At 34.4% G+C, this 18891-nt stretch overlaps 1 protein-coding gene across 2 annotated transcripts in view; it reads left to right on the top strand.

The window, feature by feature from the left end:
• LOC145305927 (uncharacterized) overlaps positions 1–16613 on the top strand; it is a 28371-nt gene extending 11758 nt beyond the window's left edge. The window contains exons 6-14 of one of the 2 annotated variants that reach the window (XM_080147808.1): positions 5712–5776; positions 7074–7144; positions 8677–8725; positions 9203–9273; positions 13121–13182; positions 13502–13541; positions 14235–14301; positions 16235–16259; positions 16477–16613. In XM_080147808.1, the coding sequence (XP_080003934.1) occupies positions 5712–5776; positions 7074–7144; positions 8677–8725; positions 9203–9273; positions 13121–13182; positions 13502–13541; positions 14235–14301; positions 16235–16259; positions 16477–16546 (520 nt within the window). In that variant the 3' untranslated portion in view covers positions 16547–16613. Of the gene's footprint in view, positions 1–5711; positions 5777–7073; positions 7145–8676; positions 8726–9202; positions 9274–13120; positions 13183–13501; positions 13546–14234; positions 14302–16234; positions 16260–16476 lie in introns of both variants that reach the window. The other variant, XM_080147807.1, reaches the window with a different exon arrangement.
• Positions 16614–18891: the final 2278 nt, after the last annotated feature.

Below are 18891 nucleotides of genomic sequence, written 5' to 3'. Positions count from 1 at the left end.
TCTTAGTAGAAAACAGGAAACAGACAGGGAAAACTTATAGAGAGGCTTCGTTATAAAAGTTTTTGTCTGCTTGTGGTCAGTATTATGTATTTGCCTACGTGAAGTAATAAGATTAATTGCATTTTGTCAGGGACAAGGGATATATATCCCCCCACCTAAAAATGTTTAAGGGGGGGGGGGGAGTCCCTCATTACTTGGGCTGTTTATTACACTAGTACCCCAAAGTTTTTTAATAAGGTTTTCTTTTTCGTTGACTTAACAACTTTGGGGACTTTAATTGAAGTTTCATTGGTTGGTTCATTATTTGAGTGTCCAAACGTTTTCACCACTATTTTTAATCTAGTATCATTTTGTGCATCATCATTGAGGCTGTACAGTACATCAATTTATATGTCATTGTCTTATCCCTGTATTGCTTTAATGTTCAAATTTGAACATTGTCTTTCTAAAAGCCCTAATATTCCCATAGTAAATCATTTTATTGATGGATAGAATTCCACCACGCTTATTTTTTACGAACAAACGTAGACATTTAAAAAGCGCAGATACTATGTAATTAAGGTTTGTTGTATGCTCAACTTTAAGAGAAATGACATCTAGTGTTTAGGAGCTTCGCTCTAAAAGATTATGGTTGTAGAATGCCCCCCCCACCACCCCTCCTTCCATATTTTGTTTTGTTTTGATAAAAATTTATTTTAAGATTATAGTTATTTATCACATACTATTATAGACAGCTTTCCGCTGATATTAAAATGAAATTTTCTTCTAAGATTTATTTTGATATTCATGGAAAATACGATGCTATACAAATTTTTGAGTATGGCTAAGAATTTGTTCTAATCCACTGGATATTAATCGGTTTCGAAGCCATACATGAAATGATATTAATTCTGCCAAAAAATGACCTATTGTATTAAATACTTCCTTATTTTTCTTAAATATTTATGAGAAAACATTTTTATAATTCTTAAAGTTGGGAATCTGAATATATATGTTAAATTCTTAAAAGAATACTCCACAGTGCGTATGAAGGTGCTTCGACTTTAGTGTCAGAACCTAAATTGGGACATTTCAATACCCTAGGTTAGGTTTCAATAAAATGCAGCTGTTTTTGAGAATAAATAATCTTTGCTTTTCTTGTCATGATTGTGAGGTAACTCCTAGTAGATAAAAATTGAACTTAAAAATTATCAAATCTAATTTTCTCAAAAACGGCTGCATTTTAGATTTTATTGAAAAGTGAAATGAAGTTACCTGACTTAGGGTAATGAAATGTACTATGTCCCAATTTAGGTTCTGACACTAAAGCCAAAGCACCTTCATACGCACTGTGACTCAGAAACTAAATTTTATCATCCTGCTTTGAATTAACCTTTTTATGGTATGACCTTTGTTTGGGTGATTGATTTTAGCATAGATTTAATGAAAACAGATTTATTTATATATGACTTTTTATTTTTGAGAAAAAATAACTATTTTCTAGCCCAACTTAGTGATGATGTTTAATTCAATAATAAAAATTCATTGAAATTCATCAATCCCACTTGATGATAAAAGGGGACATTGACATTTTTACAACTGGCTAAAATAAAGTGGTATTAGACAACTGCCTGTCCCAAGGGGTGGGGACCTTTATCATCTGCTCTGTTGTAGCTACTAGGCTGTGTTGATATTTCTGACACTATTGCCTGATATTCAAAGACCCAATTGAAAGTCGGCACAGGGTCCCCACCCTGTTGGTAGGAAGATGATAAAAGTCCCTCCACATATTATGACGACATACAAAAAAACAACCAATGAGAAACCAGCATAAATTTTACCATTGGTCAATTGCAGTGTATACTGAGCTGGATCTTTTAATCATTTTAGTGGTGAGCCATATCGGGGTAAGCCAACTTTCCACCAATGAGAGCACAGCATTTTCTTAAAGGCCGCGCTGTGATTAGCTGAAATTCAGCGCACCCCGATCTGGCTCACCACTAAAATGATTTAAAGATCCAGCTCTGGCCTTACATTGGCTATTCTATCATATGACGTCATAATCTGTGGAGGGACTTTAATCATCTTCTGTTGGTAGAGTTACATTTAGCTCGTCCCCCTCTATTTATCTTTCTTTTATGCTGTGAAATCACTCTTTCCCTAACACACTAAAGTAGTTCAGACTGCCAACCTTTTTACAAAATAATAAAATTAATACGTGCGGTTGCGTGGTATTTCAAGAAAGCAATTAGTAATACAAAAGCAATAAAATGGGCAACAATTGAAATAATGCATTATACAGTATACGTGGCCTCTTTTACTTATTGAAGCTTCTACAAATAGACATACTATATCTAGATTATGCTTCTGACCCGATTTTTCGTCAAATCTTAAAAGGAACATTATTAGCAGACGATAGTATTGTTTACTTTGGACTAAAGCTGAGGTGGATTTAAAAAAAAAAATAGACTCTCTACTCGATGGTGAGGCAAAATTATTTTTGTGAAAAAACATCCAAAGCAGCTTATACCAATAACGAAATTAATTCGAAAAAATCACTAAACCTATACGTGTTTTTCAGCTGTCGTTGGGGGGCAACACATCGTAAAATTGACGACCTCTCCATTTGCCCCCCAAATATTATTTTAGATTTATTTCGCTTTTGGTTATACCTTATTCCTGCATCCAAAGGCTTATTAAAAATCTACATAAAGTAAAGAAAATCATATGTATATAACCCTTTTATGATTTCATTTAATTTTTGTAGATTTTTTATGCAATTTTTGAGGATTTTTCACTAAAATAATTTTGCCTCATCAGTGAGTAGCTAGCCTAATTTTTTAAAAAGAATCTAACATGTGTTCGTAACATGTGTACACAATTTCATCCAATGAGATTTAATGTAGGTTCCGATGGGATTGTCCACTTGGTTGATTTGATTAACAGTAATAATAAGACATTTGTACATAAAAATTTGCCTGTCCCGGATCTGAAAAATTTTGCTAAAATTTGGTTGATTTATGCATAAAATGACCCTTGCAAAATATTTTTTCTGTAAGGCAAAAATTGCGACGGTACAAGCACTTTTAAATTTTTAGGCTCCTGTTATGGAGGTCAAAAATTCATTGCATCAAAACTATGGCTTCATGGTGCTCCAAGGAAAAGCCTTGAGGAGTAGAATCAGGAACTTTTGTCAGTTTCAAAATATCTCGTTTCTAGCCTGAGAAAATTTCACAAAATCTCTACAAATTGGACAATTCTTACTAAACTCTAAAAAAATGTGAGATATTTTGAAACGGACAAAGTTTCCTGATTCTACTCCTCAAGGCCTTTCCTGGGAGCACCATGAAGCCATAGTTCTAATGCAATGAATTTTTTACCTCCATAAGGGGGGCCTCAAAATTTCAATTTCTGTAATAATAACTCCTAAGACGAAAAGGCAAAATCTTATAAGCGAATCATCAAATCCTAAATTGTATTATGACCAAGACCATTATAAACTTCCTGAATTTAAGAAGTTTTTAAACAGAATTTTTCAAATGAAATTGAAAAGTTAAGATACTCTCTATAGTTGTTAATGTTCGTTTGACTGAATGTCTGATTATCTTTTATCATGAGTGCATGCACATTTGTTTAAGTCTAAGTAACGGTTATTGGCAAGACATAAGGAATTAATAATAGTTATTTCTCGCATCGTATTATAAACGGCTTTCCGCGGATATAAAATGTACAATTATGAGATTAAAACTAGTTTTTTTTAGCCCCGAGGGGCCGAAGGCACCGGCTAAAAAACTGGTTTTAATCTTATGATTGTACATTTTTATATTCGTAGAAAGCTGGATATAATACGATGCTAGACAATAGACTTAGTTTTTTCGTATGGATGAGAACCGGTTCCTATCCACCGGATTCGAATGAATACGTGAAAACTAATTTTATGACTTTGGTGTTATATTTTTATTAATTACGTGGATTAATTCAACTAAACAATTTATTTTTAGCAGCGAAGCTACAAAATCTTTTTTCAATGGCGGTTTTAAACATTTTCTGAAGCTGATTGAGTTCTCTATTTTAGGGAAGTTTCAAATATGTCATGGCTTGGTTTTAGGCTTTTTATTGTTAGATTTAAGCCTTATGATGATTTTTTATATATTTGCATTAACCCATGTTGAACATTGACATAAACAGCTTTTTTATGCCTTTTTTCATCGGAGGCCAATGCAATTCCACTCATAAATAATTGTTTTTCCAGAAAAAACTGCGGCAATTTTAAAGAATTTGAAACAAATATGCAAAAGTGTTAAAAGTTCAGATTCTATGTATTTATTTTAATTATTTAATTGTTTTTGAGAATGTTTAATTTGCGCACCGCTTTAGATTTGTAAGATATGTTTGTTAATCTCTTAATACGTGGATATATTTATAGGGGGAAAATTGTCTTCAATCCAGGTTGCTAACAAGACCTCATTTGTTGGTAAGTTTGTTCATCAAGTAGGCGGTGAGAGGATGGGATAAAGTGAGGTGGATGGTAGTTATCGTTATTTTAGCCAGCTGCGAGTTCCACTTAATTAGAGTACATGAAAATCTGGTGCAACATCACAGTAATAATATATCCATTTCTCTAAAACGAAAGGATTGGTTGATACTTATTTTGTTGTTTTCCTCAAAAGTTTGTATAGGTTCGTCGCCGTTTGCCCACCGTCCAACGCCGTTTTCGGCCGGCTATAGTTAACTGTGTTATAGTCGAAACATCTGTATTATTTCCAGTATGGCTTCCAAACATAGGCGTCCAAGGGGGGGGGGTAATGGGGCGATTACCCCCCCCAAACGAATTTGGGGGTGCCGTAGGCACCCTCAAAATTTTTTTCATTTTACCCCCCCCATTTAAAATTTACCCCTACCCTGGGGGTGCCGTAGGCACCCCCAACCATTTACGAGGGGGTATTTACCCCCCCAAACAATTTTGGGGGGGTAAATACCCCCCCAAAATAAAAAGCTTGGACGCCCCTGCTTCCAAACTAATTAACATTAGATTTGAACCGGTTCTCAGCTAAACTGCAAAATCATTTATATAAAATATTAACATATCCGCCGAAATCTGTCTTTAACAAGGATGACAACATCCATAAGTAGCGAAGCTCAAAATTTATGGATGGATATCTGGAAAAATTAACTTTATTGCAGATTCATAAAAAAAACATTAAACTAAAAAATCACGAAACCTTGTATTATGTATAATGTGAAAATCTAGGAATCGACCTAGTAAATTAGCAAATCTTAATGAAACTTTGTGGAGATAAGTAAATTGTGAACTTATTTAATCCCTAAAAATATCAGCCGTCTATCTCAGATAGGAGTAAAGAAACTTATGAAAACATAAAAATTTAGGAATCGAACTAGCACCCCAGCCAATAAGCAAATCTCGATAAAACTTATTAAAAGTATACAGAATATGAATGTATTCAATCCCTAGAATTTCAGCCGTCTATGTTGAATAGGAGTTGAGAAAACCATGAAAACTTAAAAATGTAGGAATCGATCTAGCACCCCAACCAAAAAACCTAAAAATTTTAGCTCTCTATCTTTTATAGGAGCCGAGAAAATCACGTTTCCCCCTGTCTGTCTCAGACGGACGGACAGACGAACGGACGTACATTTCGAATTTTAGAGTAGCTTCGCTACTAATAATATGCATCAAATAACTATTCCATAATGCCTGTATTTCATTTCAGACAATCCCGATTGAACCCACGCTTGGATAGAAGACAAACATATACCGCAGCAGAAAGACGTACAGGTAAAATATATTACAGAATATTTCATTATAGAGTAGCTTCGCTACAAGCTTTTTGCTTGATTGGTTGGTCGACTAAAACACTTATTCATATCATTATAAAATACCTGAATTATAAGGAATGGAGGGAACATTGAGCAGTTTATAAAAACGGTTTGTTATTTGTTAGCTTAACAACTTTGTGGACTTTTGATTGGTCGGTTCATTAAGTCAAGTGTCATAACGTTTTAACCAATTTAACGTTTTAACTAATTGTAATCTACAGAAGGGGTAATTTTGTGTATCATCGTAGAGAATGTAAAACAATTTATCGTTCATTGTGTTATCAATTTATATCCCTGCTGTATTGCCGTTTTAATCCAGGAATAGATGCTTTAATCATAATGAATTGTGTCCACTAATATACATTGATTAAATCGATATATCATTGCTTGGATGTTGTTCAAGACTTTTATGTAAAAAACAGCTGGCTATAATAACTGGCTCTCTTTACCCCACCCCTTTTCTGCACTCTTCTATAATGGACTATACCCTAATTACAAAATTAATTCCTTATAAGGACAATATATCTTAAGCAATTATAAATTAGATAATCAAGTGTAATTTTGAAACCCGGAAATCAAAAATTAATTTTATTAAAAAAATTATATTCTTAATAAGTGCAGCAATAACAAGCAAGCAATCATTTTAGATAATATTATATTATTTTTTTTAAAAATATTATTTGAATGTGTGCGTATTTTGTGAGTGTTTTTATGTTATAAAAAATATATTTTTATCAGATTTTTAACTACAAGATTGCGTGATTTTAAACTTTCAGCAAGATACTGATTATTTATCCTGTTTTTAAAAATTACTAGATAATACAAATGGCCAAAAAACAAAATATTTAGTCTCAATATTGACAATTTAAGGCGAGCACAAACGATTAAATATAAGGTGGAGCGCGGTAGATTGCATGCATTATTGGTATATTTGGTTTTATCTAAGGTTAGGTTAAGTTATATTAGGTACCGACTACCTGGTAGACCCACAGGGTTAGAGCACTGCAGGTAAATGCTACGCAGGGTAAGGGCCATAAATTATTTGCAATTTATTCTAAAATTAAGGGGGTGAGGAAAAGCACCAAATTTAATAATGCAGGATACATAGATGTCCAAGTTTGGGGGTGAAGAGGTGTTTACTCCCCTCAAACATTGAAACGCGTCATGTTAGCCCTCTCAAAATTATAAGCTTGGACGTCCCGAGCAGTAAGGTTGGGGTAAAATAGTTTTATTTAACTTCTAATTTTTTGTTTTAGATGATGATGGCGAAAACCAATTTGTGAAGATTCTGCGGGCAGCTAGGAATATTGCACCATCAATTTCTGAGGTAAGGTGTAAACGAGCAGGCTATTGGTTCAAGTTCCATACCGCACGCCTCATAAAAAAAGATAAAATTGTATATCTATTGCCTGCCTTATCCTAGGCATGTCATAAAAAGGCAACGTTATAAATAAAAAACTTGCAAGCTAAGGTCGTGAAATTATAGGGTTGGGACTCAATTCTCCTTTTAATCTATCCATTTATAGTTTCATCTATCCAAATATCTTCCATTTAGAATATCTAGCAATTTATATATTTAAGGATGTTAAAAAGCCAGTTTTTTTTAACAGTTTGTGTCCTCAAGTTATGAAAATTAAACCACTTCATGCTCAAATAACGACAATAAGAAATCAGAGCTGGATCTTTAAATCATTTAGTGGTGGGCCGGATCGGGGTGCGCCAGAGGTGGTCCAGATTGGCGCACCTTATATCAATCTTTAAATCAAAATGGCATAGGCGATACGGCCCACCAAGATCAATGTTTTTTTAGCAGTGGCTGTGGCTCACCTCCGGACCACCTTCGGCGCACCCAGATCCGGCTCACCACTAAAATGATTTAAAGATCCAGCTCAGGATAATGAAAACAAGAGTAAATCTGCTTACCTCCCCATAGCACCTCAGCTCGAGACCTATGTATAGAATAATTTTCTTTCAAGTAAGCAACAGATCTATAGCATAGATGTATATACAGACAACTACCTCCCTTCCTTTTTTAAAGATCTCTTTTGTCTGCTTCTAAATTATTTCTTATACTTGGCTGTGTTAATATAAGCGATACCATTGGTTGATTTTCAATGACCCAATAGAAAGGTTGCACAAGGTTGTTGCGATGGGGAGATACAGTTATTTAACCCTTTCTCCCTCTAGTGTTTTATTCTAATAAGTAAGCAATAATCAATGTGAAACAATGGTCTATAGGAATGTTAAGCGGTTGGTTCTTTAATCTTAGAGAGGGAGGGGACATTAGACTGTTTATGTTCATTACACTGGTCCCCAAAGTTATTTAATAACGTTTTTTATTCGTTGGCTAAACAACCTTGGGGACTTTTATTGAATTTTAGTTTGTTAGTTCATTTAGTTAAGTCTCCAAACGTATCAACTACTGTTTGTAAATTACAGACGAAGTAATTTTGTGTGTATCATCATTGGGGATGTACCTACATCAATAAATCATCATTGTCTTATCCCTATAAATATCTGAGATGGGTTTTTGAAAGATGAATGCCGCGTTTTTCAATTCGCGCAATTTAAACAGAGTATAGAACTATTTATTTAATTATTTCGCTTTTGTTGGTACGGCCTTCATAGAAGAAAAACAAATTATCTTCAATCCATTTTTGCTGCATATTAATTAATGCATTTTTTTAGAGCTGTATTAGACATTATACAAATGGCTAAAATAAAAATTTTAAAATTTTGAATCATTAAGTTGTATACTCTGTTGAAATCCTATCGTCTTCGTTAAATCAATTAATGTCTTAAAAATGTCGAAAAAACGCGGCATTCATCTTTCAAAAACCCTTCTCTGCTTTTATCTAGATTGTACCAGCTATCAGTGGCCTATCCTCTGCTGTAAATGAAGTTTCAGGCAAAGAATATTTACTTAAAGCATTATGGACAAACAATGGGGATTCCTGGGACGATAAGACATGATTTTTTAAATCTCTTTATTTTTTACTTTTAAGTAGAGAAGCTACTCTATAAATGTTAGAGCCTGTCTGTCTGTAATGATTTGGTTATCCGGTTACAGGCAAAAATGTTTACTCAAAGCATTATGAACAAACAATGGAGATTTCTGGGACAGTGGGGGGAAATGGGTAAACAACTTACTAAAACAATATAGTAATATACTGCCTTCCCCTTTTTCACCACTAAAAGTTATACACCTGAGGAATGTCTATGCACGCCACTGCTTTTACCAACAAATAGATAATAAATTGATATGTAACCTATGTCGCTTCAGTATACATTTGCTATTTTGAGTTTAAAAATAAATTAATTACTTTACTGTCCATTATTCTATCCATGAAAAAGAGACCTTTTATTAAAAATATTCTGAAAACAGGAATGGTGTCAGATTTGTCTACTTCTATGACAAGCAGAGTTGCCAGGCTTTATGAAACTACTAATATTCAGGTTCATTTTATATAGATAGATAGACAGACATATAGACAGACATATAGACAGACAGATAGAATGGCTAGTAGAGTTGCAAGGCTTTATGAAACTACTAATATTCAGGTTCATTTTATATAGATAGATAGACAGACATATAGACAGACATATAGACAGACAGATAGAATGGCTAGTAGAGTTGCCAGGCTTTATGAAACTACTAATATTCAGGTTCATTTTATATAGATAGATAGACAGTTAGATAGACAGACAGCTAGACAGACATATAGACAGACAGATAGACAGACATATAGAATGGCTAGTAGAGTTGCAAGGCTTTATGAAACTACTAATATCCAGGTTCATTTTATATAGATAGATAGACAGACATATAGACAGACAGATTGAATGGCTAGTATAGTTGCTAGGCTTTATGAAACTACTAATATTCAGGTTCATTTTATATATATAGATAGACAGACATATAGACAGACAGACAAGTAGAGTTGGTAGGCTTTATGAAACTACTAATATTCAGGTTCATTATATATAGATAGATATTCAGATATAGATAGATAGACAGACATATTGACAGACAGATAGATAGACAGACAGAAAGACAATTAGAGTTAGCAGGCTTTATGAAACTACTAATATTCAGGTTCATTTTATATAGAAAAATAGACAGACATATAGACAGACAGATAGAATGGCTAGTAGAGTTGCAAGGCTTTATGAAACTACTAATATTCAGGTTAATTTTATATATATAGATAGACAGTTAGATAGACAGACAGATAGACAGACAGATAGACAGACAGATAGACAGACAGATAGACAGACAGATAGACAGACAGATAGACAGACAGATAGACAGACAGATAGACAGACAGATAGACAGACAGATAGACAGACAGATAGACAGACAGATAGACAGACAGATAGACAGACAGATAGACAGACAGATAGACAGACAGATAGACAGACAGATAGACAGACAGATAGACAGACAGATAGACAGACAGATAGACAGACAGATAGACAGACAGATAGACAGACAGATAGACAGACAGATAGACAGACAGATAGACAGACAGATAGACAGACAGATAGACAGACAGATAGACAGACAGATAGACAGACAGATAGACAGACAGATAGACAGACAGATAGACAGACAGATAGACAGACAGATAGACAGACAGATAGACAGACAGATAGACAGACAGATAGACAGACAGATAGACAGACAGATAGACAGACAGATAGACAGACAGATAGACAGACAGATAGACAGACAGATAGACAGACAGATAGACAGACAGATAGACAGACAGATAGACAGACAGATAGACAGACAGATAGACAGACAGATAGACAGACAGATAGACAGACAGATAGACAGACAGATAGACAGACAGATAGACAGACAGATAGACAGACAGATAGACAGACAGATAGACAGACAGATAGACAGACAGATAGACAGACAGATAGACAGACAGATAGACAGACAGATAGACAGACAGATAGACAGACAGATAGACAGACAGATAGACAGACAGATAGACAGACAGATAGACAGACAGATAGACAGACAGATAGACAGACAGATAGACAGACAGATAGACAGACAGATAGACAGACAGATAGACAGACAGATAGACAGACAGATAGACAGACAGATAGACAGACAGATAGACAGACAGATAGACAGACAGATAGACAGACAGATAGACAGACAGATAGACAGACAGATAGACAGACAGATAGACAGACAGATAGACAGACAGATAGACAGACAGATAGACAGACAGATAGACAGACAGATAGACAGACAGATAGACAGACAGATAGACAGACAGATAGACAGACAGATAGAATGGCTAGTAGAGTTGCAAGGCTTTATGAAACTACTAATATTCAGGTTCATTTTATATAGATAGATAGACAGTTAGATAGACAGACAGATAGACAGACAGATAGAATGGCTAGTAGAGTTGCAAGGCTTTATGAAACTACTAATATTCAGGTTCATTTTATATAGATAGATAGACAGACATATAGACAGACAGATAGACAGACAGATAGACAGACAGATAGACAGACAGATAGACAGACAGATAGACAGACAGATAGACAGACAGATAGACAGACAGATAGACAGACAGACAGACAGACAGATAGACAGACAGATAGACAGACAGATAGACAGACAGATAGACAGACAGATAGAATGGCTAGTAGAGTTGCAAGGCTTTATGAAACTACTAATATTCAGGTTCATTTTATATAGATAGATAGACAGACATATAGACAGACATATAGAATGGCTAGTAGAGTTGCAAGGCTTTATGAAACTACTAATATTCAGGTTCATTTTATATAGATAGATAGACAGTTAGATAGACAGACAGATAGACAGACAGATAGACAGACAGATAGACAGACAGATAGACAGACAGATAGACAGACAAATAGACAGACAGATAGACAGACAGATAGACAGACAGATAGAATGGCTAGTAGAGTTGCAAGGCTTTATGAAACTACTAATATTCAGGTTCATTTTATATAGATAGATAAACAGACATATAGACAGACAGATTAAATGGCTAGTAAAGTTGCCAGGCTTTATTAAACTACTAATATTCAGGTTCATTTTAAATAGATAGATAGACAGACATATAGACAGACAGATTGAATGGCTAGTAGAAATGCTAGGCTTTATAAAACTACTAATATTCAGGTTCATTTTATATAGATACATAGACAGTTATAGACAGATAGATAGACAGACAGAAAGACAATTAGAGTTAGCAGTCTTTATGAAACTACTAATATTCAGGTTCATTTTATATAGATAGATAGAAAGAGATAGATAATATATAGATATACATTCAGACAAATAGACTGATAGATAGAATGGCTAGTAAAATTGCAAGGCTTTATGAAACTACTAATATTCAGGTTCATCCTTACACTAAAGTAACATGATGTTTGTCTGTGTGTCTGTACCGAAGGATCTCGCTAACCGCTGAACCGATCGGGTTCTCCTTAACAGGGTAGCTTCTCATAGGTCCCGGGAAGGTTTACAACTATTTTCTTGGGGGAAACTTACCCACCAAAATTTTTTATTTTTTTATTTTTTAACTAAAATCAAAAATTATGGGAGGGGCACCCGGCACCCCCCCCCCCAAAAATAAAAAAAATTTCCACCCCCAAAATATTTTTTTTTTACTTTTTCTTTTAAAATCTAAAATATGAAATTGGGTTATCAAATTCGACTCACCCCTCCTCAAGTGCCCCTAGAGGCCTCTAGGGGGGCGTAGCCGCTAGTTTTATATAAATAGATAGATAGAGATAGATAATATATAGATATACATTTAGACATAAAGACAGACAGATAGAATGGCTAGTAGAGTTGCTAGGCTTTATTAAACATCTAATATTCAGGTTCATTTTATATAGACAGATAGACAGACATATAGAATGGCTAGTAGAGTTGCTAGGCTTTATGAAACTACTAATATTCAGGTTTATTTGGTATAGATAGATAGATAGACATACAGAAAGACTGAAAGATATATGTTTATACATACAGACAGATAGATAGAGACAGATAGACAGACAGACTGGCAGAATGAAATACTGACAGGTAGACATACAGAAAGATAGACAGAGGGAAAGTCAGATAGACAGAGGAAACAATATCAAACTGACTGGAACTTTGATAATCGATCGTTCCAGCTGTTTACGAGATCTTAGACATCCACAGTTTACTACTTAATAGTATCAGAGGAGTCTTAACTATTAATGATTTGCTATTTTCTTTTCAGAACCCCTATTATTAGTACCATTGTTTCAGGATTGTTTGCTTCAAACTGTATGCTATCTTTCAGTCTCGCCATCCAACTTTATTGAATCCAGGTAAAAATAGGATTGAACCAGAATTCTTCATATGAACCTTAAAACAATGTTGAAAAAATCTAACTGTATAATTTAGAATAAGTAAGGTTTTTAAGTAAGTAAGCACCATAGAGAGACCCCTCTTCAGGGGCAACAAATTTATTTTTTTCTTTAAAAAAAATGAAAAATCGCGTAGGGGTTTGGTAAAAGTCTCAAATTAAGTATGATACTATAAAAAGGCTAAAAATTAGTACAAAGTTAAGCCAGAAGAGGCTTGAGCTGCGACAGCGTATTTGAAGAATAAAATATTTAATATATTTAAATTTATATATTTTTTTAGAAATCTAAGATTAAAGATTCCTCTACAGAAGAGAAGTTTCTCGGGTAAATTTTTTCCAATGTGGCTTTAAAACCGATTAATATCTGCTGGAGTAGAACCGGTTCTCAGCCATACTAAAAATTACGTATAGAATTGTATTACAGACAATTTTCCATAATTAATAAAATAAAAATCATAAACTTAATACCAGTTTCGCTAACTAAAATGGTTTGAATATTATAATTTTCCATTTTAATATCCGCAAAAAGCTGTCTATAACACAATACAACAAATGTAAATGAAAAAATTAAAACAAGGACGACAACAACCAATGATCGCTAAACCTTCAAAAGAGAAAATAAACCCATGGTATTAGCGTATTGGTAACGTGTCGGGGAGGTGCGTAAGCCACACCGTGTCATAATAGAGACGTTAAAATTGTTAATTTAATATCATCTTTCTTTATATTATTTTTAGCAGCTTCACCCCTAGCCTCTAGGAGCTGTGCCCCAAGAGGCAAAAACTATAAGTTTTTTTTTTTTGTTCCACGCCCTAAGAAAATAGCTTAAAACCACAACAGGACCAGTAGATATATTCCCTGAAGATTATAATCCAATCGGTTCAGTGGTTACTGAAATCTTAAGGGACAGACAGACGGATGGACAGACGGAGATACGGACAGACGGACAGACAGACAGACATCAAGCTACTTTGTGATGGATTGTGATACTCATTTACATAATTAACCTTGTTTACAGGAAGATCAGATGAATTGTCCAACACAGATTGTCAAGTTTTTGAATGCACAGCCGCTACTATAGGTAAGTGTCTATCAGGGCTATTTTGAATGCACAGCCGCTACTATAGGTAAGTGTCTATCAGGGCTATTTTGAATGCACAGCCGCTACTATAGGTAAGTGTCTATCAGGGCTATTTTGAATGCACAGCCGCTACTATAGGTAAGTGTCCATCAGGGCTATTTTGAATGCACAGCCGCTACTATAGGTAAGTGTCTATCAGGGCTATTTTGAATGCACAGCCGCTACTATAGGTAAGTGTCTATCAGGGCTATTTTGAATGCACAGCCGCTACTATAGGTAAGTGTCTATCAGGGCTATTTTGAATGCACAGCCGCTACCATAGGTAAGTGTCTATCAGGGCTATTTTGAATGCACAGCCGCTACTATAGGTAAGTGTCTATCAGGGCTATTTTGAATGCACAGCCGCTACTATAGGTAAGTGTCTATCAGGGCTATTTTGAATGAACCGCCGCTGCTATAGGTAAGTGTCTATCAGGGCTATTTTGAATGCACAGCCGCTGCTATAGGTAAGTGTCTATCAGGGCTATTTTGAATTCACAGCCGCTGCTATAGGTAAGTGCCTATCAGGGCTATTTTGAATGCACAGCCGCAACTATAGGTAAGTGTCTATCAGGGCTATTTTGAATGCACAGCCGCTACTATAGGTAAGTGTCTATCAGGGCTATTTTGAATGCACAGCCGCTACTATAGGTAAGTGTCTATCAGGGCTATTTTGAATGCACAGCCGCTACTATAGGTAAGTGTCTATCAGGGCTATTTTGAATGCACCGCCGCTGCTATAGGTAAGTGTCTATCAGGGCTATTTTGAATGCACAGCCGCTGCTATAGGTAAGTGTCTATCAGGGCTATTTTGAATTCACAGCCGCTGCTATAGGTAAGTGCCTATCAGGGCTATTTTGAATGCACAGCCGCAACTATAGGTAAGTGCCTATCAGGGCTATTAATTACATCTGTACCCAAAGTTTTATCATTACTTTATATTATTCGCTGGCTCAGAAACTTTGGGTACTTTTACTAAATTTTGATTTGTTAGTTAACAAAACAAGTAGTGTCCAAACGTTTCAATCAATGAATTTAATCTACAAATGTGGTAATCTTGTTTATTATCATTGTATATAATTTAATCGTCTATTGCCCTATCCCTAAGGATCCATAGTGTCCATCCATCAAGTGTGAAAGGTAGGGTGTATGGAATAGTACCCTTCCCCATTTAACAAGATATTAGGTTAAACTCCCCCGCCCCTCTCTCTCAAGAATTTACAACCCCCTGTTGTGCACGCTATTGTGACTACCTATCTATTTCTCCGGGCCATCTCTTTTAAACCACTTAAACCAAAGGTGAATTCTTAAAAAAATTTTGCCCCACTAAAATCAGTTTGCCCCACTAAAATCAATGAGGCAAACAAAAAAATTAGAGGGGATAATTTTAGTGGGGCAAAAAATTTTTAAGAATTCACCTCAGGGCTCGGCAGCTGCGCTTCAACCACCTGCAAGCTTTGTACAATCTTAAAATTTAGCTGAAAGTCTAAACCTGGCCCAAATATAGCAAAATTATTTTTGAACTTTTTTAAATTTGTGGCCTAGTCGTAGCTGAAGCGCGGCTGTTGAACCCTGATTAAACAAAATATGTTCTTTACTTAACAGATCTATAGTATAGATGTATTTACAGACAATACCTTTATTCCTTTTCAATGACCTTTTTCGTCTGCTTCTAAATTATTTTCTGCTACTTGGTTGTGTTGATGTAAGCGACACCATTGGTTGATTTTCAATGACACAATAGAAAGGTTGCACAAGGTTGATGCGATGGGGAGATACAGTTATTTAACCCTTTCTCCCTCTAGTGTTTTACTCTAATCATTACATATTCTACATCTAATTGCTTATCTACCTATAAATCTAAATATTTCAATAATATTTTTTATGTTTTTAGGGCACAGACTTTATACAGTTTATAGGTAAGGTTAAATTAAATTTTAAAACAATTTATATCCACTTTATATCCTCTTTATTAGAACCGATGCTCAGCCAAACCGAAAATCTTGATTGATTAAACATACTTAAACTTCATGAATCTGTACCAACTGTGGTCAAAATATTTATCCTTATTTTGAGATGATAATTTTCACCTTTTAATATTTTTTTTACAGATTTCTTGATAATTTTAATGTTTAGGGGAGTTTCTGGTTTAGCGGAACGTTTGTCAACCAATGAAGATAAAATTGAAGAAAATAAATTAGAATAACTCATTATTTTTGTATGATAAGAGATGTTTTACTTTATTTTTGGTATTATCCACTTAAATGACAAGTCCCCCCCCCACCACCACCCCCTCCCTTCTTTTATTTTTAACATTTTAATTTTGTTATTTTATTCCGCAGGGCTCTTTTTACACTTACCAACCCACCCTAAAAAACCATCAAATGAGAGTTTTTGTGAACTTTAATCAAAGAAATATCTTTTTTTTTTGTTTTGTCTCTTATTTTTACTTCTGGCCCAAACATTTCGGTATTTAAATTCTCTAATAATCCCAAAAGAATATTATAATAAATTAAAATTTTATGTTTTTTTTATGTTTAAAAATATTTCAATTTTTCTATATTTCCACAAATACAATTAATATAAACTATCAAGGATGACAACATACTTAAGTATCATAAATCAAGAAACAATTCGACACCTTTCACATGTTTTAATTTTCATATGTTTACTCATACCTGTCAGTACAACGGACAAAGTAAATTATATACTGTTGGCTCAATAGAACAGCTGTCTATCACAACTAGGAACAGAGAAAATCAAGCTTCAACAAACAAAAAATGTAGAAGAGCACGCATACAGACTGTAGGATTATAGAGTAGCTTTGCTACTAAAAAATGCCATTATATTTTTTGAGCCTAAAGATGATGGAAAAATTTTTTAATTCGCTAGTAGACAATAAAAAAATAAGGACTTCTTGTTAAGTGTCGTGCAATCAAAAGGTTGGTTTTCCATTGATTTGATTCTATCGGGGATTCTAAGGGAGAAGACAATGGATGATAAATTGGTGCACATACCCATGAAAAAATATGATATCTCTTCAGTAGATTAAAGTTATTGGTTGAAAAGTTTGGACACTGATAGTTTGAACCAACTAATCAATATTTGATAAAAGTACCCAAAGTTATTTTACATTTCATCTTTTTTTCACCGGCACGGCACCAAACTTTTAAAACAAAATTTGGGTATAGTCCCTTTCATGGCAACGCACCTTAAGGGGCGATTCTTCGTATTTTTCACAGTAGCTTTTCTCCTATTTCTAGTCCCTGCGAGGGGCTCTGAACCTGTGGGGCCAATTGCCTAACCCTGTGGGGCAATCACCTATCCCAATATAACCTAACCTAACCTAAATTAGCCTATAAAAAGCCATTTTAAAAATACGAAGAATCGTCCCTTAAGGGGCGGTCCCACGAAAGGGACTATTCCCCCAATTTTTTTTTACAGATAGTTTTATGTTGTTTGTTTATCATCATTGGGAATGTATGTCTATTAATCTTATGTCTTATCCCTTTAGATCCCTGACTTCTGGCGATTTGAGTAATTTTACTTTGTATTTCATTTGTAAATATCCATCACTAATATATTCCAGTATGGTTTCCAAACCGATTAATATCCGCTGGATCAGAACCGGTTTTCAGCAATACTGCAAAGATCGTATTACAGACGATTTTCCTCTAATATTAAGATAAAAATTCGAAGGCCGAGCTAACAAAAATGCTTTTAGTCTTTAATTCTTTTATTTTGATATCCGAGTAAAGATGTCTATAATACGGTGCGATAAATAACTATTAAATTTTTAATAAATTATTATTCAAAGCAAAGCTAAACTACAAGTCTCTTGCATAGGTTGGTTTGTCTGAGAGGCCTTCCTTGATCCTCCATGATTAGTGGAGGGGTTGGGTTAAAGTCAAAGGGAGGCGAGTTTGGGGTATATTTATATTAGCCAGCTAGGTGAAGCATTTTATCCGTGTATGCGAAAATTTCTTCCAGTGTTCACGTGTTCTAAATCCATTAGAAAAAGTTAAACAACTTAAAATTGATAAAGGGAAAAGTAGTTTTCGGGTAAAATCCGTAAAGGTTGTGTGTTTCAAGTTAAAAACAGTAGTAGAACGATAAAAATGTATGTTAACTTTTAAAAAATATGTTATCTATAGTTCTTTTCAATAAGTAAACACATATTTAGTGAATATTATCATTCTATTACTATTCTTAAGCCTTAAAACACACACCTTTACGGATTTTACCCGCGACCTTCTTTTCCCTTTGTTGGAGTTTAAACTATGTGTTAAAAAATGTTTGCTATTATATTGGACGTAATTGTTCTTGTTTTTTGTTATTATTTTTGTTAAGTTTTTGTTATTTTGTTTAAATAATTTGAAAATAAATTTAATTTTATATTTTGCAAATTTTCTTTTTTTGATTATTTTAAATTCAAATTTAAAAGTAACAGGATGTCTAATTGTCTACCTAGGTGTTTGTAGCGAAGTATCTCAATAACTGCTGAACAGGCATAGTTCTTCTATACAATGAAGCTTTCTTTCGGTCCAGGGA

Source organism: Acartia tonsa, chromosome 14 (assembly GCF_053477335.1).
Source record: "Acartia tonsa isolate MP-2025a chromosome 14, ASM5347733v1, whole genome shotgun sequence".
Classification (NCBI taxonomy): domain Eukaryota; kingdom Metazoa; phylum Arthropoda; class Copepoda; order Calanoida; family Acartiidae; genus Acartia; species Acartia tonsa.
The sequence above is the reverse complement of the archived record's forward strand: the minus strand, read 5'-3'. Positions and strand labels throughout refer to the sequence as shown.